Source organism: Heliangelus exortis, chromosome 18, assembly GCF_036169615.1.
Source record: "Heliangelus exortis chromosome 18, bHelExo1.hap1, whole genome shotgun sequence".
In the NCBI taxonomy this organism is placed as follows: domain Eukaryota; kingdom Metazoa; phylum Chordata; class Aves; order Apodiformes; family Trochilidae; genus Heliangelus; species Heliangelus exortis.
In genome coordinates, this window is record NC_092439.1 from 1,770,402 (window position 1) to 1,792,409 (window position 22,008).

General features: G+C 49.2%; 1 protein-coding gene across 11 annotated transcripts; it reads left to right on the forward strand.

Moving 5' to 3' along the window:
- Nucleotides 1–344: 344 nt before the first annotated feature.
- Nucleotides 345–21,670, forward strand: RAB3IL1 (RAB3A interacting protein like 1). 11 transcript variants are annotated; one of them, XM_071762546.1, is made up of 12 exons: nucleotides 646–3,134; nucleotides 9,264–9,498; nucleotides 9,930–10,025; nucleotides 10,666–10,743; nucleotides 11,232–11,447; nucleotides 13,392–13,511; nucleotides 14,731–14,859; nucleotides 14,962–15,074; nucleotides 15,791–15,814; nucleotides 17,546–17,645; nucleotides 18,609–18,675; nucleotides 19,061–21,670. In XM_071762546.1, the coding sequence occupies exons 1-12, from the start codon at nucleotides 2,986–2,988 to the stop codon at nucleotides 19,141–19,143; spliced, it is 1,410 nt and encodes a 469-aa protein (XP_071618647.1). In that variant the 5' UTR covers nucleotides 646–2,985; the 3' UTR covers nucleotides 19,144–21,670. The 11 variants fall into 11 exon arrangements, with proteins under 11 accessions (XP_071618649.1, XP_071618655.1, XP_071618657.1 ...); XM_071762550.1 differs by lacking the exon at nucleotides 646–3,134 and adding an exon at nucleotides 5,144–5,347; XM_071762547.1 differs by lacking the exon at nucleotides 15,791–15,814 and having other exon boundaries at nucleotides 647–3,134.
- Nucleotides 21,671–22,008: the final 338 nt, after the last annotated feature.

Sequence of the window (22,008 nt, forward strand, 5' to 3'; positions counted from 1 at the left end):
TCTGTTCCCTGGAATCTGATGTAAGAAATTTAAAAAAACATGGAAAGTATCTCTGAGGAGGTGCTGATTTGCACAGACAGGGTTCACTCTGAGTTTGAGCTGGTCATGAATGTTTGAAGAGGACACAGTGACCTTCAATACTTCCGTGAGGCTCCCCAGACTTCTTTCCCTTATGTTGCAGGAATTAATTTTGCACCTTCCTGGGGGTGCCCTGAGAGCTGAGGGCACATTGAGGCTGCTGTCACACAGCATTCAAGCTCAGTGTGGTCATTTATCTCCTCATGGACTATGTGCTGGTTTGACATAGGGAGGGGGTCACTTGCTTCTATAATGGAAGAAGCCACATCCCTGCCAGCTCTGCTGCTTTTTACAAGTGTCTTTGGGTTCTTTTTTTGGTTTTGGTTTTCCTGTGGCACATAGAGAGCCACTTGGTAGCACCAGGCTCCCTACTTCCATGAGGTGGAGTTGGCATCTGTGTGTAAAAGGAGCCATTTGGGATGGCACAGACCAAAGTCTCAGGGTGCCTGGGTGCCCCTTTTCTTCCCTTAATCAGTGTGGTGGGGATTAGGTTCCAAAGACAGGACCAAGTGTGTTGGTCCTGGATGTCATTTCTGGGGACTGCTTGCTGCCTTCTTGCAGATGTTGTGGGAAGAATGCAGGACTGAGAAGTTTCTGGTTGGATAAATCAGATAGCAGAAAGGGAGATGAGTCCTCCTTTCACTCAAGAGTTTTCCAGCTGCTCTTTTTCCTTGTCCATCTGGTGTCACTTGCCCTGGGTTCAGGCTAAACCTTTCCTTCAAAGGATGCTGCTGAGTGTGAGGTTGCTCCCCATCAGGTCCCTGCAGCTGTGAAGCAGCAGGAACAGCAGTGTCTCTGGTGGCTCTCTGCTCAGTGTCACAATGGGACTGCCCTTAGCAGCATCCTTCCAAGCAACACAGCACTGCTGCACTTTGTTGGGTGATCAAAGCAGATCCTCTTCATGAAAGAAGAGATTTTTAAACCCATAGATCTCAGAGGACCTTTTCAGAAGCCTTTCCAGCCAGTTGAGCAAACATGCTGCACAGCTGGCTGAGGCAGGAGAGAGGGAGGGGGGCGGATGAAGCCTGAAGTTTTATGCCATTTGTTTTCATTTTCATGGCAATAACATCCATGTGGGTGGATGAAGCCTGGAGTTTTATTCCGTTTGTTTTCATTCTCATTTTCATGGCAGTAACATCTGGGCTGGGTTTGCTGGGCCAGGGCTGCAGTCCTGCTTTCCAAGCTCAAAGATAATCCTTGTTCCTTCTTCCCTTCTAAGCCTGTGTCCCCATCCATGCTGAGCAGGGTGTCCTAGGTGAGAGCTGCTTTTGCTCTGCAGGGTGGTCTTGGAGTTTGTTTGAACCAAACTGAGGATTCTGATTCCTGCTTTTTGTTTACCACCCATTCAGAGGAAGCTGTGGGCACTCCAGGAGGGAATATAAAGGATCAGTTTGATGTGGAGGCAGGGAGCTTGCTGTCTAGAGAAGGCACAGGACCACCAGAAACACCAAATGGGAGTCTCTGCTTTGTGCTGGTGGTTCCCCAGTTGCTCAGTATTTGTCTCTACAAAGTCTGGGCTGAGAGGAGGTCACTGGAAAATGGTGTGGAGGAGCTCCAGAGGTGACAGATGACTGCCCAGGAGCTGGGGATGCAGAACTGGGTCAGAGAATGGCAATGGAGTGCCACAAGGGTATTCCTGCACCTGAAAAACCCGAGGGAAGGACTGGGGGGATTCCTTTCCTTTGTGGAAGAGCCATGGGGAGCAAAGGACCTGACTCAAGAAGACACAGAAAGCATCAGTGAGATGCTTCTTTGCCTGCAGGAGGTGGGAGGATGAGAAGCAAAAGGTAAAGAGTCAGTAGCTTGGCAAGGTGGATCTGCAGGAAGGATGTGAGAGGAGTGGGGATGAGTGGGTACAAGTGAGTGAGCAGAGGCAGCAGAAATGGGGAAGATGTGAAAGCAAAAAGGGTGCCTGGAAACACCTGTGGCAGTGGGGAGGTACCATGCCAGGATCTTCACAACAGGGCTGTGCCTTTTGCTGGGAGGCTTGTAGGAGGCAAAATGGATTTTCTGACACTTCAATGATTAATTTCAGCTTCCATGAAATATAAATGGGAAATAATGTGGGAGACAGCAAAACACTTCATGGCTTGAGACCAAGGTGCTGGGTGAGAGCTTCCAACTGCACTGAGGCTGTGAGGTTGCCTCATGGTTTGTTGTCTCTTTAAAGCAGAGGTGGGAGCTGGGTCTGTGTCCCACCAGCTCTGGGACAGACACTTATAAACACTTCACAACACAGCCAGGGGGTCAAGTTGTGCAGAGGAAATGGAGAAAGCAGCAGCTTTTCCTGCCTCGAGGCAGCTTGCATGGTAACCCTCAGCTTGGGAACGATGTGCAGAGTTCTGCTCTGCTGGGCCAGCCCTTTCATCTGGTTATGGAGAAACCTCAGGGTTTCTTTAGGCTTCCTTGGTACCATTGCTTATCTTTTGGGGCTGGGAGTGAGGGGAGCACATGGCACTTTCACCTTGTCAAAAGTTATTTTTGCAAGTGAGTGGGATTCAGCATCTCCAGCACGTCTCCTCTTAAAGCTTCCTGCCTGCATTATCAGTTCCCATTCTTCCTGCCTTTGCTGGATCCTGGAAGTTCTGCCTTTCTAATCTGAGGACCCTCTGTCCCTGACAACCAGGCCTTGGGAGTTAATAATTACAAACATTAATGACTTCTGGTGCTGCCTTGCAAAACTGAAGATCTTTCCCCTCCTCCCAAAAGTTCTCTGAAGATAACAAAGGTTACAGCCATCGACAGAAACTCCTTGGACACTTGACTCCAAGACTTCACAGCAGGGGATTGGCCTTTGTTGTCACCTTGGATCCATGTGATGGATGGGCTGTAGATGACATGGACACCCTGAAGAAGCTGGGACAGGGAATTGCTCCCTGGGTGGTATATGTTGAGTGATGTTGTACAATGGGTACCAGGATCACCTGGTCTGACTTGCCTGCTGCCTTCAGGGTTGTGTCAGGCAGAGAGGCAAAGGACAGGGCAGGAGCTGCCCTTGTGTCTGAAGGTTCAGAGAAGATTCCACTGCCTGGAGGAAAGCTCAGAGCCATGGCAAGGTAGGACACAAGGGGAAACGTGGGGGAATGGTCTGGGAGACATATCCTGAGGGTGTCCTGCAAGGGCAGTTTTTGGTGCAGTGGAGGCCCTGTCAGCAACATGGCAGTGCTGTTAGGCCAGAGGTGGTTTGTAGGATTGGGGTAACAGCAGGAATCTTTTGCTTGTTTTGTTCCCATCGAGGAGAGGTGTCCCCAGGGACAGGGACAATGGGTTGTGCACTCCCTGGAGCACTTGTTGGGGAGGTGGGAACCCCACGGTGCTGGCAGTTGTCTCCCTGCCTATAGGGTGAACTTCCTAAAACTCCTCTTGATTTCAGTGATGGGTTGGGGAGTGGATTGGTGATTTCCAAACACTCCAGGAATCACCTCTCTCTGACCCTTTTCTCCCCTCTGTGCTTGCAGAGCAAGCAAGGAAAAAGCTTTCAGAACACCCTGGGCAAAGGGGGGGGGGGGGCTTGGTGATCTTAAAGGTCTTTTCCCACCAAAACAATTCTATGATTCTGTGATTCCACACACAGGTAGTGATGCAGGAGGGAGAAGAATGGGGGGGGGCAGAGAACAGTGTGTTCCCACTGCTTGGCAGAGAGGATGTAAATCAGGCACATGACTGCTCTCATCCACTGGGACAGCTGTGCTGCTCCCTTGGCCTCCTGGAGACAGCCAGTTCAGGGATGAGTGAACTAAAAATTGGAGCCACAGCATCCAAAGTTCAAAGCTCAGTAGCGTGACCATCTTGGGCATGAAAAGCCCAGTGCTTTTCCTGAATGCTGAGTTTAAAACTCCTTTTGGCCACTGCTGACAAGCAGAGGCCTTTCTCCCCTCACAGCCACATTTCTCCCATCTTTTCACCTCCCTGTATATCGTTCACAGAATCGTGTATCTTATCACTTCTTTACAACCCAGGCTTCCCCACTGAGCCCATGAGCTGTTTCAGCAGGAAACTGAGAGCACATTTTGTGCCAGGGAGGGATGATGTGTTGATGGGAGCTTAAGGGTGTTACCAGCTGCTGGTACCAGTTTGAATCCCTGCCAGAGTACACGGCATCATGGCAGGGGTTGTCTCTCCACAACCTCAGTTTTTTAGGAAGGCTTTTCCTTTCTACCAACAGCAAACATCTCAGACAACAGGGGTGAGGAGTCCCAAAACCATAGAATGAAAGTTTGAGTGTGAAAGGACATTAAAGCTCATCTTTTCCCAACCCCTTTGGCAATGGGCAGGGACACCTCCCACCAGCCCAGGTTGTTCCAAGCCCCATCCAACCTGGCCTGGAACACTGCCAGGGATGGGGCAGCCACAGCTTCTCTGGGCAGCCTGGACCAGGGGCTCAGCACCCTCACAGGGAAGAATTTCTTCCTAATGTCCAACCTTGATTGCTCCTCTTCCAGTTAAACACCATTACCCCTCATCCTATCACATATGCCCTGATAAAAAGTCCCTCTCCAGCTTCCCTTGAGCACCTTCAAGCACTGGAGGGTGCTCTGAGGTCTCCCTGGAGCCTTTTCCAGACTGAACACCCCCAACTCTCAGGCTGCCTCCCGAGCAGAGCTGCTCCAGCCCTCCCATCACCTCCCTGGACTCGCTCCATCTCCTTTTCATTCTGAATTCCCCAGGACACCGACATTAATTCTGAGGCTTGTGTTTCTACCCCCTAAGCCTTTCACAGGCCTCCTAAGGAACTAAATATCTGGAGACATCCCCGAGTCCATCGCTCATTTCAGCCTCGCAGCCGCCCCTCTCAGCCTGACAAAACCCACAGCGGCTCGCTGACCCCTCCTCGAAGGAGCCTCCAACGGGACAGGCTCAACCCCACGGCCGCGGGGACGCGACAGACGACAAAGCGTGACAGGGTCACCCCCCTTCCCCTTCTCCTTTTTCTTCCCTTTCCCTTTCCTCTCCCTTTCCCCTTCCCCTTCCCTCCCGACATTGCGATCGCAGAGGGAGAGGGGGGCGGCAGCGCGCAGGCGCGGCCCTTGGGGCACGAGCCGTGGCGGGGTCACGTGGTGCCGCCGCCGTTCCTCCCCCCCCCCCCCCCCCCCCCCCCTCATCCCGCGGGCGGCGGGAGCCGCGTCCTTCAGGCGGTACCGGAGCGGCGGGAATGGTGCGGGCAATGGGGGCGGCAGCTCCTCCGCCTCCGCCCTGAGAGCAGCAACAGCGGCAGCGGTGGTGGTGGTGGTGTTGTGGCAGCAGCAGCGGGACCCAGCATGCGGCGGGGGTAGGTCTGGGAGTCCGTGTCTGCCGGCTGTGGGGAGGTGGAGGGCGCTGAGGTAATGTTAGCGGCGGGGCCTGGCCGGGGAGGGGGGGAGGCGGCGGGGCTCACCCCTTCAGTCTTTTGTGACTGGAAAAGTGCCCGGTGGAGACAGGACTGAGGGGCAAGGCGGGTGAATATGAAGCGGCAGTGTGGCTAGGAAGGCCAGCGGTGTCCCGGTGTGGTCCAGGGCAAGAATCAGCCCCCTCTGCTCGAAACCTCGAATCCTGGGGTCAGCTGTGGGCTCCTGACTACAATCAGGACATTGAGGGGATGGAGCATGGCCAGAGAAGGGCAGCGGAGCTGGGGAGGGGTCTTGGAGCACAAGGAAAAGGTCTGGAGAACTTGTGAGGAGAGGCTGAGGGAGCTGAGGGTGTTCAGACTGGAGCTGAGGAGGCTGAGGGGAGAACTCCGGGCTCTGCAGTTTCCTGGAAGGAGGTTGGAGCCAGGGGAGGTTCGTCTCCCAAAGAACAAATGATTGAACAAGAGGAATCGGACTCAAGTTGCGACACGGGAGGTTTAGGTTGGATATTAGAAAAAAATAGGTCGCTGAAAGGGTTGTCAGGGCCTGCTCCAGGCTGCCCTGGGAGGTGGTTGAATCCCCATCCCTGGAGTTGTTCAAAAGCTGTGTAGATGATGTGCTGAGGTACAGAGGTTATCACTGGACTCTGTATACAGAGTTGGGTTTAATGGTGGGATCTGTTATCTTAAATGTCTTCTCTAATCAGAACAACTCTGTGGCCTTTGAGGGTCTGCAGGGTCTGGCACCTGGACCTTACCCCTCAAGGAGGGGGACTGGGGGCTGGGACAAGTGCAGGAAGGCTTGGGAGAAGACGAGTTTCCCCTTGGACGTCCATTGGGTTTGCTTCTTTTGTTGTTAACAGTCCTTGCAGCTGAAATTCTTGGGGCTTAGTCTACTCTCTAGGCTCTACAGGTGTGTGTTTGTGCATGCAGTCGAATAGAAGTCAAATAAAGAGTCACAATAATGAGGTACTCTGTCTACCAGTGACATACAGAGACTGTGGGTGATTGGGAGAAATGTAAGATATAGAATTTTTGTGTCATGCTGGAATAGAACAGACTCTATGCTTTGCAAAAGCATTTGAGACCTGGTGGGGTGGTGAGCAGCCTGTGGACTGGTGCTGCTTCACAGCAATCCAGAACAGCAGTGATCAGATCAGAGTGGAAAATTCAGGTCCTCTTTGCAAGCCTGAGGGTAATTTTAACCTGGAGAGACCCACAGGCTCTTCATACAGGAAATAACCCTGTCAGGTCAGCACTGTGGGGCCCACTGGAAAAAATGCAGATCCTGCACATTTTTTTTTTGCTTTTTTTACAGAATCCAGCTTTAGAAGGTTGCGGGGTGTTGGGTTGTTTGGTTTTTTTTGTGTATGTGTGAATTTACATTTCTTGTGGCAGTGTGGGACCTTTAGGCTACGATACATTTTCCCCAGAAAGCCACCAGTCAGCCCAGCAAGAGAATGCAAGTGGTGGTGGTGGTCCTTTGGTCTCTGGGAGGTTTCAGAGCTGGATGCTGAGGTTGGGCTTTGGTTGGGCAGAAGCCAACACAGCTGAGGCTTTTGTTGGAATTTTTTTTACACAGCATGGAGAATGTGGTATTCTGTCATAGAAGAAATACAGAAAATAATGACAGAATTTTTCAGGATAGGTTTAGGTCCCCCAGCATTCCAGAGTGTGGGTGGGACTGTTTCATTCCTCTGTGTCCTCCAATTTTCTTCCATAGCACGTGGAAACACACTGGAATGAATACCTGTCTCCCAAGACAAACAACTTTCATCTTGGGACCTGAAAGTCACAAAGAAACAGTGTTTTGTCTTTTTCTCCCTATTTTGCAGGGGTTAGATTAGCTGTCTTTAGTAGTTTAGCAGACTTTTGAAATGTCTCTTTCCTTACTGCTGCTTATTACGTTTTTTTATTGACTGCTTGGTTTTGAGCTGAGCTTTTCCTCTGTGTTCTCTTTTTGTTTTTTGGTTGTTTGGTATTGACTTCCCCATTTGGTGTGCTCCTTCTGCTCCGTGGCAAATCCATTGCACAGAAACTCCCCTGATCTCTGGGATGAATTTATCTCATTATGTCCCCACCTTCCTGTAGAGTCTTAAATTCCTTCCTTTGGGTCACTGCCTTGCTCAATCCCTCCCCTTCCTTAGTGCTGAGAGCCTCTGGAGAGCTCCTCATCCTGTTAGCAATGTCACTGGTTAGGTAAATGATCTGGGTTAGCTAATCTTGACCTTTATAAACTGTTTTATTTCTTCTGTGCAGTTCTGTCTTCCCTCTGATAAACCAAAGGTGCCAACAGAGGAGCCAAGCTGGGCAGAGCAGGCACTGCACACTCTTCACACCATGGAGTTTGTGCTTGGGGAGTCTCTTGCACCTCAAAGTGTAGATGTCTGCCCAGCTTGGGAGTTCCTCTTACTCGTGGCTCACTCATTCAAACATATCCCTCTGTGTCTGGAGATACTGCTTTTTATCAAACAGTCCCAGCATGCTGAATAGCTCAAAAGGAATTACCTTTGCTTTGAGGCACTGTCTGTCCTTTTTCCTCTGGCCAAAACTAATGTTATTTTCCTACCCTTTCCCCAGCATGCTCTTTTATGTTTTCCAGACTTCCAAATTTAGTAGTGTCACTAGGATGAGCCTCCTTTTCTAGACCTTCCTAGTGAAGGTTCAAACCCAGGTGAAGTCAATGAGACACTAATTAGTTTCTGCCTAGTTTTCCTGGGTAGTTTTCCTACCTTCCTAGCACTGCTGTGGCACTGTCATTCTGGTGCTTTCCCTTGTTCTCTGCTTAACAGAATTCAACTAAATCTGTGTCCTCCTCTGTAGTCAGACTGCTGTCTGGTTGGCTTGGCATGGTGATGATCTTGTGCTCTTTATCTTCCAAAGGCTCAGAGAGTTTTCCCCTTGTGCTTTTTTGCATGCTTTCCTGAGGCACCTGAGCTGAATTAGCTGGTAGCTGCTGCTTCTTTCCCTCTTTGAAACATGACTGACAGCTGTTGCTGAGGGGCAGGAAGGGAGCAATTTGAAAAGAAAATATGGTAGCACCAAACTGTTGCTGAGTGCCACAGCCTAGGAAAAAAATGCCTGTCAGTTGTTGGGCTTCATGGTTTGACAGCTCTTTGTGTTTGGGTGAGGTGAGGGAGAACATGGCTGAGGAGATAAGCCCAGTTTGGGGCTGGAGTCAGTGCAAGGGGCAAGAGTGTGGAATACAGGAGGTAGGGCAAGTTCAGGAGAGGAAAAGAGATGTTGGGAAAAGGAAAGAAGAGAAAGCAAACCTAACCAGAAGGAGGTGGTGGTAGCTTCTCTGCAGGACAAAGTAGGAGGCAAGAAGCAGTAGCCAGAAGGAGTGTGCAGGAGGAGGGACTGGTGCTGTGCATGGGCACCACAGCTCAGCTAAGGCTTGTGACCCAGAGATAACTGGCAGCAGGTTAATCTGTCCTGCAGTGTGTGTGTCCTGCTGAGTGGCTGGGAATGATAGAAAGCTTGAACGTGCTCCCAGTGACTTCAGGTGACAAGTGACCACTTGTGAGGACACTTCAGTGCATGAGGAAGGAGTGATGCACTCGATCTGGGCAATGCTATGATTGCAGGGCCCTGCCATGCAGCCACTCAAGCCCATGTTTTCTTCTCCTAAAGACCCCAGCAACTGGAAATCTGGAAATCAGGAGTTACTAATAGCATTGCTTTGCCTATTGTGTCCAGAATTATGTGAGGGAGTACTCACTGCTGGGAAACCAGCCCTTCTTCAAAGGCTTGCAGGCATCTCAACGTAGATTTGATGTGATTTTTAAAGATCCCAGGATAGGGGTGGAGAATTCCCCCAAAGTCTTTATTTCCTGTTTATAACGGTGCTGTTATCCCACAGCCAGGCCAGTTTTGAGGAAGACAGCCAGACACAACCTGTTGTGGGGCACTGGAAGACACTAATGCCATCCAAAGGCAGCAGGGAAGAGCCAGAAACTGGATGCCAAGATGCTGGAGGTGTGGATGAGACCCAGGCCACTGAGCAGCTCAATGTGTCACGTCTCCGGAGCTCCTCAGTGGAGATCCGTGAAAAGGGCTCTGAATTCCTGAAGGAAGAGCTGCAGAAAGCACAGAAGGTAAGGCCCAGAGTTTCTGAGAACACCTGAGGGGCACAGATTGGAGCCTGTGGGGTTTTTTCCTAGGGGTGGTGCTGAGGGCAGCAGGGTCTGAATGTGGCTGTGCTGCAGTCTGAAGCTGGCAGAAGGGTTGAGCTGAGGTGGCTATGAAGGACATCAGTTGCTAGGTTGACCCAAAGCCTCTGTGCCAACATCCAAATGAGTCCTGGAAACGTGGTGCAGAAAGCAGCAGTGCTTAATCTACAGCCTTCTTGTTCCATGGCAAATTCCAGCCTGAAAAGCCTGCTGCCACTTGTGGAGGGATGACATGGAGCCTGGTGGAGAGCTCAGTGACAGAAGTGTTGGGCCAGAGATCCGTGCTGTGGTGGGTGGGTTTGTCACTGCTGGGGCCTTGCTTTGAGCTCGTGTGTCCCTCTCCATTTCCTCAACAGGAGCTGAAGCTGAAGGACAAAGAATGTGAGAGGTTGTCAAAAGTCAGAGAACAGCTGGAGCAGGAACTAGAGGAGTTAACAGCCAGCCTGTTTGAGGTACCACCCTCTTCCTTTTCCCATAATTTCTTTAGCTAAGCTTACATCCAATTCCTTGAAGACAAGCTTTCCCTGAACTTCCAGCCATCTCCTCCCCCAGTTTCCTTCTTTCTCCTGTTCTTTCCCATTTGCAGACACAGAGCTGGCAGTGCTGCAGGCAAAGCCTGAGAGCAGGGGCTTGCATCTCCTCCTGGGGAGCATTTGCATGCATTTCTTTCCCCATCTGGCAGCTGTGAGGTGGCATAAGGAGCACAGGAGTTGTGGATCTGTACATCTGGTAGCAAACACAGACTGGGGGATGGAGGGTGTCTGTTGCTGGAGCTAAGCACAGCTCCCAGGTCCTTTCCAGTGTCTGTTCTGCAGTCTGACCAGTAGCTGCTGTCTCATAGAGATGATTCTTTGGCTTGTGTCAGCCCTTGCTGACATTAAGCCAGCTCTGCACTCTCATAAGGGGGGTGCATTCCAGACTCTGGCATTGAGAGTCTTTGGGAAATTCTGGGAGAAAGCTCTTTGCAGGTGACACCTGATGTGGCAGTGGTGTCTCTCCCCTTGCTTGCCCAGAGCATGCAGTAAATATGGCAGAGGGGGCTTTATGAGTTGGGACTGAAACAGGCAGACTAAAATTCTCTCTCTGGTCCAGGAAGCCCACAAGATGGTGAGAGAAGCAAACACTAAACAGGCAGCATCAGAGAAACAGCTGAAGGAGGCACGAGGGAAGGTGAGAACTGCACTTTCTGTGTCTTAATCTCTGTGCTAGGTTGGTGACATCTCTGCCCAGCCTGGCCATAGTGCTTTTTGTTGACTGGAAGAGAGTAAAATGCCTGCATCTTGGTTTCTCTGAGATGTAGCAATTTCTCTGTTCCCTCTCCAGCAGACACTGGGTGAGGGAGGGGAAAGTGTCCACAGCTGTGGGGATGGATGGAGCAGGGAGTTGGAGGCTGCATCCCAGGGCTGTTCAACTGGTTCCTTCTTGAGGAGAGAGAGAGAAGTTTCTTCTGGGTTATTGAGTCTAAAAAGAGCCTGGGGCAAAATGTGCTCAGATTGAGGAACAGAGGGGCTCCTGAATAGCTGCTTGTTTAGCCCTGCCTAAAATTCTGGGGGACAGTGGGGAGGGCTTGTAGCTGGTTCCCTGTTGCTTTAGGATTTGGTGGGGTGCAGGAAGCTGGAGCTCAGGAGGTGCTGCTGACTCGTGCCTTGTCTTCTCAGATTGACATGCTGCAGGCAGAGGTGACAGCTCTGAAGACTCTGGTGATCACCTCCACACCTTCCTCTCCCAACCGGGAGCTGCACCCTCAGCTCCAGAGCCCCTCCAAAGCTGTCTTCAGGAAGGGCCATGGGCGAAACAAGAGCACCAGCAGTGCCATGGTCTCAGCTGCCAGCCAGAATGTGACACCAGAACCAGTCAGTCGGGAGTGCAAAGAGGTGGGTGAGGGTCCTTCACCCCATCAGTCTTGGAGCCTCTGCTCTTGTTGTGCTCAGGGAGCTGTGCAGCTTCCAGTTCAGGCTTCCTGGGGAGCTCTGTGGTTTCAGACTGGGAGAAGCTGTCTGTGCACTAATCTGGCTTGTTCCCTAAATTTGTGCTGAGGCAGGCCTTGGAGGCTTTCCGTTTGAGATTTCCCCTTCTGGGAAGCCTGCTGAAGGCTTCATCAGGACAACTGCTAAGAGGAAGTTGTTGAGAGATCCCTGGAGGGCACAGACAGATTCAGGAGTTATCAGGCTGGCTCTGTCAGGAGTTGCTGAGGAGAAGCCAATTATTCTGCTACATCTTGGCAGCTGAGTGCACTGCCTGTTCTGGCATGATTTGATGTTTCTTCTCTCTACCTAGTTTGGCTTGGACACCAAGACATCTCCATCAGCTTGTAGTCTGTGACTTTTTCTGTGTTCTTAGGCTCTTCCTCTTTGCAGAGCAGGTGTTTAATAATTACATTTGACTCCTTCCTCGTTGGAAGGAACTGGGCAGATAAGTATGCAAAGCATTTGTGAGGATATTTCAAACAAAACCCAAACCCTGTTCAGTTGCCTTTGGTTATCCTTTGGTAGTCCCCTACCTCCTGTGACCACGGGTGTCAGTAACACTTCCCAATGTTTGCAGGACCTTTCTGCCTGGGAATTTTCCACTAGCCAGATGTGTATACAGCTGTTCTGGGAAGCAAAAGGAGGCAGCTCATGCTGCTTGGTCAGGAAGAATGATTATGAGTGAGGCTGTGGTGGGGGGGAATATGTCTGCCTGGTGATTTTGTGGGAGCTGCAGCCTCTGTCCTCACAAATTGCTGAGGGAACAGGGAGGTACCTGATCACCTGGCTCACGTGAGAATGTATGCAGAAGGGCAATGAATACTCTCACCAACCAGGACTGTGCTGGCACTGCTGGTAACCTCTGCTTTTGGCAGTGGACTCAGTGAATGTGCTTCATCAGCTTCTGCACAGGGCTCTTGTTGCTAGAGCTTGGCTGGAATGCTTCAGGCAACGTTGGCCGTAGCCATTGTCCTGACACAGCAGTAGCAACCAGAGATGAAGATCTTTAACTGTGTTCCCAGGCAGAGAAGAACAAAGGCTGGGGCAGAAAGAAAGCCAAAGGGAAATATCAGCTCAGTGGCCGTGAGGGCCTGATGCACTTGGTCAAACAGAGAGCAGTCCAGAGATGTTGAAGTTGGAGTCACATTCAGTCAGTTAGAAGCTGCTTCCAGGGCTGGAAAGAAAAAGCTTTTAATCTTTTTAGGGTCCTGAGACCTCTCCCAGTGCTAACAATTCTCCAAACAGAGAGCTCAGTTGGGTGAACATCTCACTACCCTGTAGAAGTTGCCTACAGAAAGCAGAGAGACCTTTTGCTTACTGAGTTCTTGGCTCAGCCTCAGCAAAGCTCAAGTTGGTGATGTTTAAAAAAATACAAGCTCTTGTGACTTGCTTGTTAAAGATTTGGACCTGTCATTTCATTTTGTAGGTACCTTCCACTTGGTGCAGATATCTCAGAGTTTAAAATCCCAGGGCCACAGCTTCCAACGTGACTGATAATTTTACAGATCAAGACAATGGATCTTGTAAACTCAAGAAAACTTAATTTCTGTTCCTTAGTTGACCCTATGTGAGAGGTGATAAAAGGGAACCTGGCATTCAGAGAGCTGGTGCTCTGTGAAAAAAACACACCACATCCTAACTGGAGCCTAAAAATGACAATTTCTGTTCCCTTTTTGCACCTCAAACCAAAAGGTGTGGCTTGTGGGCCTGGGATCTGAGCACCATGCTTTGCTCCCTGGAAGGGAGGAGTTGAACCTTTCTTTGTATCTTTTGTCTCAGTTTTTTCCCTCCCTTTCTTGCCTGTCTCTAAACCTTTTCCTTCACTGTCTGTCTCTTCCTCTGCCCTCAAAGTCGGGGTTACCCACTCTCCTCTCTCTGCTCCTTTGTATCCTCCCTGGGAAGGCCATCCACATCACCTATGAACCCAGCTGGCAGGCCTTGGGGGCTGATGCTTCCTCAACCTTGCAGCAGGTAACCTCTCTGGACAGCACTGGGGAGGGCTGGGACTCATCTGCCTCACACTTCCAGCCTTTCAGTTCTACTTTCCTGTTGTGCTAGCATCCATAGTGGTTTTTTTTTTGGTTGGTTGGTTTTTTTGTGTGCTTTTCTCAATTTATTTTTCCATCCTATGGCTCTGAAGCTGTCTCCTGGTACTGAATGAGCAGCCTCCATAGCATGGAGATGGTGTGCTGAGAGCCCAGACCTTTTTCAGCTTTGTTCATTCATGATCTTTGTGTTGCTCAGCAGGGTTGCTTTAGTTTTGTTTTTCCTTTCAGCAGCTTTAAAAGGATTTGCTGGCCTTCTAAAGAGATGCCCTGTCAGTCAGCTTGGTTGTTCTGCTAATGATCCATCTGAGGTTTAAAAGTCAGGTCCCAGAGAGTCTCCAGGACTGAAGTATTCTCAGTCAGACAGGGATGGAGGGATCAACCTTCTGTAGGCTCTGGGGATGGAAGCAAGCTCTGTCCTGGGTCCCTTTCTGCTGAGCAGTGACAATGCTTTTAAGTCCCAATGCTTCTGAGAGGCAGTGAGTGGACATTAGAATGGGGAAAGCTGAAAGCTGTTCTTCCTTTTTGAGTTCCCATGTAAGGGACCTCCTTTCCAACCTTGCCTCTGCAAGCCCAGTGTTCCCAGTACTTCTGCAGCTCCCCAGACACCAGAGTTCTTGGTCTTTAAAGGGTTGGCATCCCCTGTGAGCTCATACTTGGGCTCACCAAACGTAGTCCTGCTGATGGCAGTTTGATAATAGCTTTTCCCAAACCTTTTCTGTAGCAATTTTTACAGAAGGGCTCTGCCTCCTGTGTCCTGGCTGCCACTGCCATTCTGCTTCTCTCATCGTTCCTTCCATGGGCTGAGTGGACACTTGGTTTGTTCAGTGGTTGCATGGTGGCTTTCCTGAAGCAGGAGTGCTGCCCTCTCCTGAAGAAGAATGAGCTAAAGAGGTACAATCAGCCCAGTGTGACTGTGTCAGTCTGGCACAGAGCTGCTCATGGGTGGGAGATGATAGATTCTTGGGATAAGTCAGCTTCCCTCAGACACTCTGATGTATGAACCTCCCAAGATGCAGAAGCAGCTGCTTCATGGTTAGGTTACCTTCATGGTAACAGACACCTTCTGTATCTGTTGGGATACAGATACAGAATAGGGAGATCTCTCCCTCCACTCACTTTCCTTCTTCAACAATTTTTTGCAGGTCGACTCCATTTTATTTTCTGAGTTCCAGGCCTGGAAGGAATCTCCCACTCTGGATAAATCCTGTTCCTTTCTGGACAGAATTTATCGAGAAGATGTAGGACCTTGTCTGGACTTCACTAAGCAGGAGGTGAGTGCTACAAACACTGCAGAGTCCTGCAGCACTGAAGTTGTACCTCTCTGGAGGTAAGCTTTGCACATTCCTGTCTGCACTGATTTCTCTTTGCTGCAGCTGTCAGAGCTGGTGCGAGTGGCTGTGGAGCAGAACACACTCACCATTGAACCTGTGGCTTCCCAAACACTGCCTGTGGTGAAGGTGTCAGCAGAAGAGTGTGGTGGGCCAAAGTAAGGAGCCATGCTTATGCTCTCTTGTCCTTTCCTTGCTGCTCATCTCAGCTGGGAGCTCATCTTTGTGTGAGAAGAAGAATTAGCTCAGCTCAGCTCTTGTACTGCAGCTGAGTGTCTTGGGGGATAACCTAGTGATGTGTTTAGTGCCCTTGGTTTAGGAGAAGGTTGTTTATTTTTTTCCCCTAAGGTAGCAACTTGTTTAATGTTCTCTGAAGGTGTGGTTGTGCACAACCAAGGGTGAAAGGATTAAGTCAGAGCTATATTGTCTCCTGTTCTTTTATCCTGTGAGGTTTGAGCTCACCTTGCACTCCTGACCTTGCACCGGGTGGGTCAGAGGAGATCTCTTGCTGGGTGTCATCTTCCCCCCCTGATGTTGTCACCTTGCCATCAGAACTGGGGCTATGGCTGCTCAGGAGCTTGTGTGAGGAGCACTGGGAGGAGTGACAGGATGTTCCAGCTGAGGAGAGGGGATTTAAGTTCAATCAGGGTTCTCCTTTGTACTTCACTCTCTTACCTTCAAGCAGAGCACCTTCTAAGTGAAGATGTTCCTGTCACAAAAAATGCTGCTCTACCACTCTTTGCATTTTCCATCATCTTTGCAAATTGTTCCCTGAGTAAGTGTCATGCCTGTTCCCAGAACAACCCATCCTGCATTTATTCTTATTGGTTTCCTTTTGATTTTTTTTTTTTTTTTTGGGTGTGTGTCTTCACAGTGGGCTCCAGTCACAAATTGTAACGTAAGTGAAATATTTATATATAGATCTCTAATCCACTAACAAGTTACTAACATAGTGCAGTTTAGCAGCTTTGAGGCTGGAGCTGAACTAAGCTAACTTTTTAACTCTGTTTAATGAGCACCCAGACAGGAATCTTCCTATTTGTAATAAAGGACCCAAAAGGAATTTATTCCCCTTTGTTTCCTAGATGCAAAACACTGATTTTTGTGGCTACTTTGGACACGCTCTTGACCCAAAAGGAGAAAGCTGAGGTCCCTCCTCAAGCTGGAATCTGTACCCTACTGCACAGACTCCAGTGCAGGAGCTTGAAGAGTCTGGGCAGGCAGCTGGCCACTGTGTGACATTTGTCTGTACAGCATGAGAGCAAAATGCTGGGCAGGAGGTGCTGAGGGCAGCTGGGTTTTCATGCTGCTGTGTCAGGCAGAGTGCCCTGGGGTGTGTAGAGTGTCCAACTACAAGGTTACTTCTACCTAGAGCTGTGATAGCTGGGGTTACACCAAGTGGTATCAACCACGTGCTGCAATGCTTCAGGTTAGGAACTCTTAAAGGTGTCTTTTTTTATTTACAAAGGCATCACTCACCCTGTGCCTTCTGAGGCTTTGATCCCTGGAAGTTGTGTTTGTGTTTGGGCAATGATTACTTCTCATTGCATCTGAACACCTAGCAGCCAATGCTTCCACTCTTGGCCTTGAATTCAGTGCAAAGCAAGCACTGAGACCTGCTCAGAAGCTCTCAACATTTGTGTTGTCATCTTCCATGGCCTAGAGAGCAGTTTTTTGCAGCTGGGGAGTGATGTTCTTCTCATCATGCAGGCCCTTAGTCTCCAGGGAATGTGGTGATGACTGCAGCAGGGAATTCTGCTTTACTGCTTTAATTGATGATGAAGGAAGGGCAACTGGCTGGTACTGGGAACCATTCATCTTGCAAATAACAGAAGGAAATGGCAAGAAAATAAAAACATGCTGAACCCTTGCTGCTTGTGTCTTTTGGTGGGCTCCTTAGGAGCTGAGCTGCCTTGAAGAAACTTTTTTTCATGCAGTCTGAAATTTCCTTCCAGCTGGGAAGCTGAGCTTCCTCCTTGTGCTCAAGAAGGGACTGGCTTGTTCTCAGGAACTAGGAGCCTCATCCAAAGCCCCTGAAGTCACTAGAAAGTCCCTCTGTGTGGCTTCAACTGGAATAGCTTTGCATCAGCTCCAAATTAATCATTAGGAGCCTAACATCAGAGCTGCAGTGTGGCTTCTTTTGAGTTCCCAACATGTGCAAGTTCTGGTCAAATTTACCTGGTTTGAGACCAGGTTTTGTCCCCAGCCAGCAACGTCAGGAAAGTTGATAAAGAACTTCAGCCAAAGCCTCTCCAGGAACATGGAAGAGATGTGCTGAGACCAGATGGCATTTGTTATACTCTGCTCCAGCCTCACCTCTTTAATATTCTCTGTGGTTTTGTCTTGGGGTGTTTGCCAGCAAGGGCTACAGCCTTGATTTGCTTGGGTATGGAATAAAATTTAGGTTTCCTGATATTTAGCTTAAGGTATCCTAAACTTGCCATTTATGGACTCTTTCAAGGAGCAAAAGGCTCAGATCAGGGGAAGTTTTTTTTCTTCTTCTGAACTCATGCAGCATCTGGCTTCTGAGCTCCCACTTCCATCTCTTGGGGATGGTCTGGAGATTGTTGAGTTGCTGTTCTCTGTTGTGCCACGAGATCACTGAAGGCTGAAGTGTTTTTCTTTGCAGGAAATGTGCTCTGAGTGGCCTCCCCAGGACCTGCAAGCACCGAATCATGCTGGGGGATTCTGGGAGTTACTACTACATCTCACCATCCTGCAGGGCCAGGGTGAGTTTTCCACCTTCCCAGGGTGCTTCAGCCCTCCAAAACTGCTCCAAGCTCTGAATTGGAGGAGCTCTTGGGTCAGCCTTCAACCTGACAGAGACCTGTGGGCCTTGAGTGTGTTCCTGAAGTCAAGGTGGCTCTTGGTTGATGAATAAAGTGCAGGACTCCAACCCTGCCTCATGTTCCTGTGCTCTGCCTCACCTTCCTTTAGGCTACTTATCTTCAGTGTGTTCACTTTCCATGGTTTGATTCAGTACAGGGCTTTGATTGTTTTGCTTTATTATTATTATTAATTGTCCTTTGTAAAACACAGTAATTTTCTGCTCTTTAAATGCTGGCTCTTGTTACTGTTCCAGTACAGATCAGTGACTCAAATGGTTATGAGAACAAGCTGTCCTTTCTTTGGAGGGAAGGGAGAAGGTGAATGATCTCTTAATGTTGCTGTTTGGGCTCTGAATCAGTGGAGCATTTTAGTTTTTTTCTTTCCTGATTGCATATCAGAAGAGCTGATCTTGCAGCATGTGACAAAAGGATGTCTGAGACAAAAAGTTGGGGTTGTGCATGGACAACATTATGTTGAATTATTTTTGTCATTTGCACCAAAGTACTCTGATGTGTCATGAACCCCCTTTCTAACTCCAAACATTTTCATTCAGTGGGAGAACAGTGAAAGAAAATCATGAACTTTAGCAAATTAAGTAGTGATTATTTATGTCTCAAATCTGCAGTAAATTGGAGTTCTTCCACTGTGTGTCTCATGGACAGTGTAACATCTTGGGACAGGATTGTAGATGCTCAGAATTTTCTTTTTTTAAGCCAGATTCTTTCCTATCTCTTTCCATCTGGTATGTGCTACTATTTCTCAGGTAGGGAAGATCAAGAGCTCTCCTGCTGGGTGCTGTGTGAGCCTCTTGACAGCCTCTTGTAGCTGACTTGTTTTTCCTTTTGTTTTTCTCTCTCCCTCAGATCACAGCAGTGTGCAACTTCTTCACATACATTCGCTACATCCAGCAGGGCTTGGTGAGGCAGGATGGTAAGAGGGGACAGCTGGCTGTGGTGGGGACACCTTCTTTGGGCCATTGGGAGGAATTAAGAGGCTCTGTTCAGCATGACAGGAATAGGGGCAGCTTTTGGGGTACCCTGAACAGCAAAGAATGAGCAGGTGGAACAGATGCACCAAGTCCTTGCCTGGCAGCTTGTTGGGAGGTTTGCCCTGGGGTGGAGGTGTGGTAAGGGGTGACCTGATGGACCTGTTCTGCTCCTCCAGCATGTCTGCTTCCTTCATTCTGGGGGTGATCTTGGTTGGGCTGCCCTGGGAGAATGGCATAACATGAAGTGGTGTCCAGCCATGCCTTACTGATTTTTTTTTTGTGTGTGTGTGTGTTTTTTTTCTTCCCCACACCCATTTTGCTTCACAGTGGAGCTGATGTACTGGGAGGTCATGCGGCTCAGGAGGGAGATGTCTCTGGCCAAACTTGGGTTTTATCCCAGTGAGATGTAAGCAGAGGGTTGAACATGGAAGGAAACTGCTCCTGTATGAACAGCTTGTCAGATACAGTCTGCCAGACAGATGAAAGCAGTGCCTCTCCTGAGGTGGGCCTTACCCACCCTCCTTCTGCCTGAAGCTGATCAAGGAGTGAGAAGCACAAGTTCCACCTTCAGCTGTCCCACTTCTCCAGCTGTGACTGGAATGCAGCTGCCAAGTCACCCCCTCAGAGCTGGGCTGGCCCTGGCTGCTCTGGAGTGGCCATCTGTAGACAGTCCTCAATGGAGTCTCCTATATGCAGTGTATATCCATTTTAAAAAAAACAAACTTTTTTTTTTTTTTTTTTTTTTTTTATATACAATCTGCTTTGGCATAATCTGAGGCCAATCCTGTGCAGGGCAGGACTCTTGGACCTTTGTAAGCAAGTCTTTCAGGACAGATGCTGGCTGTCTGTCCATCTCTTGGTGGAGGGTGCTGTGCCCAACCACACCCCCAGGTCCTCCTGACCACTCCCTGCAAATGCCAGCAGCACACAAGAATCTTATGGAGAGCCATGAACAGCCTGTGTCCAAGTACTTCCTTGCTCCTTTTAAAGGAAACCTGCAAAAGAAGCTTCCTGCCAGCTGAGTCACAAAGAGGGATTTGTTTCTGTTTTTAGCTTGCAGTTTGGCACTGGGTAATCCAGGCTAGGGGAACAGCCAGAGCAGAGCTGGAGTTGTGCACCTGGGGCCTTCAGCAGAAGAAGGCAAGCAGGAAAATTGCATAGCTCACAGCTGGCCACAGCTTGGCTGCAGTCTGCAGGATTTTTTCTCATCTAGAGGATCTGTTGCAGTTGTCACAGGCAGATGTGGACCTTGACAGGTGGTGGGTGCCCTGTGGCATTCCTTGGTGCAGAAGTCCCCCGTGGTGCTCTTGGATACAAACCTCACTCACAAACAGATGCCCTTGAGCTGTTCTTGCTCTCAGGTTCCCACTGTTAGAGATGGAAGCCATGGTCCCAGGTTGGGTTCTTTGTGTCTCCAAGGCCAAACTGGGAACAGTCTTGATGCCCTGAGATTTCCTCCCAGTATTTCATCAGACCTAGAGATGGATGTCTGCTGGGAACCCTGCCTTCTCCTGGCCTCCTGTCCCCAGCAAGGAGATTTGAGACATCTTTCTGTGCATGTGAGAGAGGTGGCTGCAGTTCCTGTTTGCCTCAGATGTGCATGGAAGGGTTTCACTAAAGCTGATGGAAAGCAGAACTCTCCTAGAGTGTAACTCAGGCTTGTGTCTAGAGAGCTGCTAAAGCCATGACAGTGTTTTGTAGCCAATTTAGCCTTTTTTTCCAGTGACTGTGGAATCAGCTCAGCCACCATTTACCCTGGAGGTTTCATCTCACATTGGCATTTCTGCACTCTTGACTGGGATGTCACCCTGTCCCTCTGCCATCATCAGCAGTTGGTGCCCAGACCCAAATCACCATCCTCAGCTCCATGAAGTTTCATCCTCTCCTGGGAGATGCTACAGTAGGAACTCTGTGTCTTCAGTGGAAGAAAATTAACTGAGCTGTGGTAGTTTTGTCCAGGAGAGGGAGGAATAGATGGGGAAGACAAAAGTCTTTTTATTTGGAATCTAATACAAGGACAACTTCACAGCAGATCTGAGAACCTTCTGTGAAAGATCCCAATGAGCACAAAGCTTTCCTCTTGCTGAGCACACTCACAATAAGCTGCAGAGCTGCTCCTCAGGGGACACCTCTCCTTGTAGTATTGTTTGCCAAGGTTTAGCAAATATATGAAACCTGAGTTGTCATTCCCTGTGCTGGGACAACACATTCCTGATGAGACACAAGCTCTGAATCCACTTCAGAAAGGGCTGACCTGCAAGTCCAAGTTGTTAACACCTCAGTTCTGCTTTTGCTTCCCTCAGCTGAGTGCCCCAGCTTATGCTGCTCACCTTAGCTGGATGAGTGCATTCATCTGCAACAATTCACCCAAGGAATAAGTTTTAAATGTGGAGTAAAAACCTTGAAAATACATCCTTGGGTTAAGAGTCTGGATGGCTCTTGAGCTAGTGAGAACCCTGCATCTCCTTGGTGTCTGCAGCCTTGTGGCAATTTGACAACAACTTTTCCAGAGGAGAAAATAGAAGTGTCTTAGTTGCAGATTTCAGCTCAGGTAAATTCTATCCCTGGCAGTTCCTCCTTGTGTCTGTTCCCCCTGCCCTTTTTTGATCTCTCCCTGTCATCCTGTGCCATTAGCTGCTACATTGCACAATAGACATGGCTGCATTGCAGCACTGGGAATGAGATGATCTCTTTATGTAGGAGATGGTTTGGTGTGTGGGATTGGTTTTTTTTTTCCCTCCACCCTGGTGTCATTTTGTAAAAGCACTTTTGAGATGAGAGGAAATGCAGAATGCATTGTAGAAGGTTGTCTTGAATTTGAAACAAAGCAGAGAGAACAAGTTGTAAAATAATATGAAGTCACTCCGTTAACAGGGGGATGGTTGCACCCTGCTCTTTAATAAAGGAAAATAAACATTTGTTATTAACCTCTTCAAAGGTCTGGTTGCTGTCCTGGGGGTTGGGTTTGTTGGGTTATGTGTGCTGGGTAGCCAAGAGAAAAATCCATTTTGTCTGGGATTGTGCTCTGTGCATGTCCTAAGGGGTTTAATGTTTTTTTCCATCAGTCTGTCCCTCCTGTAGCTGGCTGCTCCCCAGCTTCACCAGGGCACTAAGTCCCAGTGTTCTGGTAGCACTTTTATCACAGTTATTTCTGGTGACAAGGCAGGCCCCTGTGGTTCTTGCTGAGCAAGGCTCAGGACTTTTCCAGCTCCTTGTTTCCTGACAGGGCTGAGCACTCTCCTGCTGTTCCTATCAGCAGGAGGAGGCAGAAGGAT

What these genes read in the sequence shown, in the direction of transcription:
- RAB3IL1 (XM_071762546.1), top strand. Translation starts at nt 2,986, where the DNA reads ATGGGTACCAGGATCACCTGGTCTGACTTGCCTGCTGCCTTCAGGGTT. An exon ending in AAGCTCAGAGCCATGGCAAG is followed by an intron (nt 3,135 to 9,263) that starts GTAGGACACAAG and finishes GTTATCCCACAG; the next exon opens with CCAGGCCAGTTTTGAGGAAG. An exon ending in TGAAGGAGGCACGAGGGAAG is followed by an intron (nt 10,744 to 11,231) that starts GTGAGAACTGCA and finishes TTGTCTTCTCAG; the next exon opens with ATTGACATGCTGCAGGCAGA.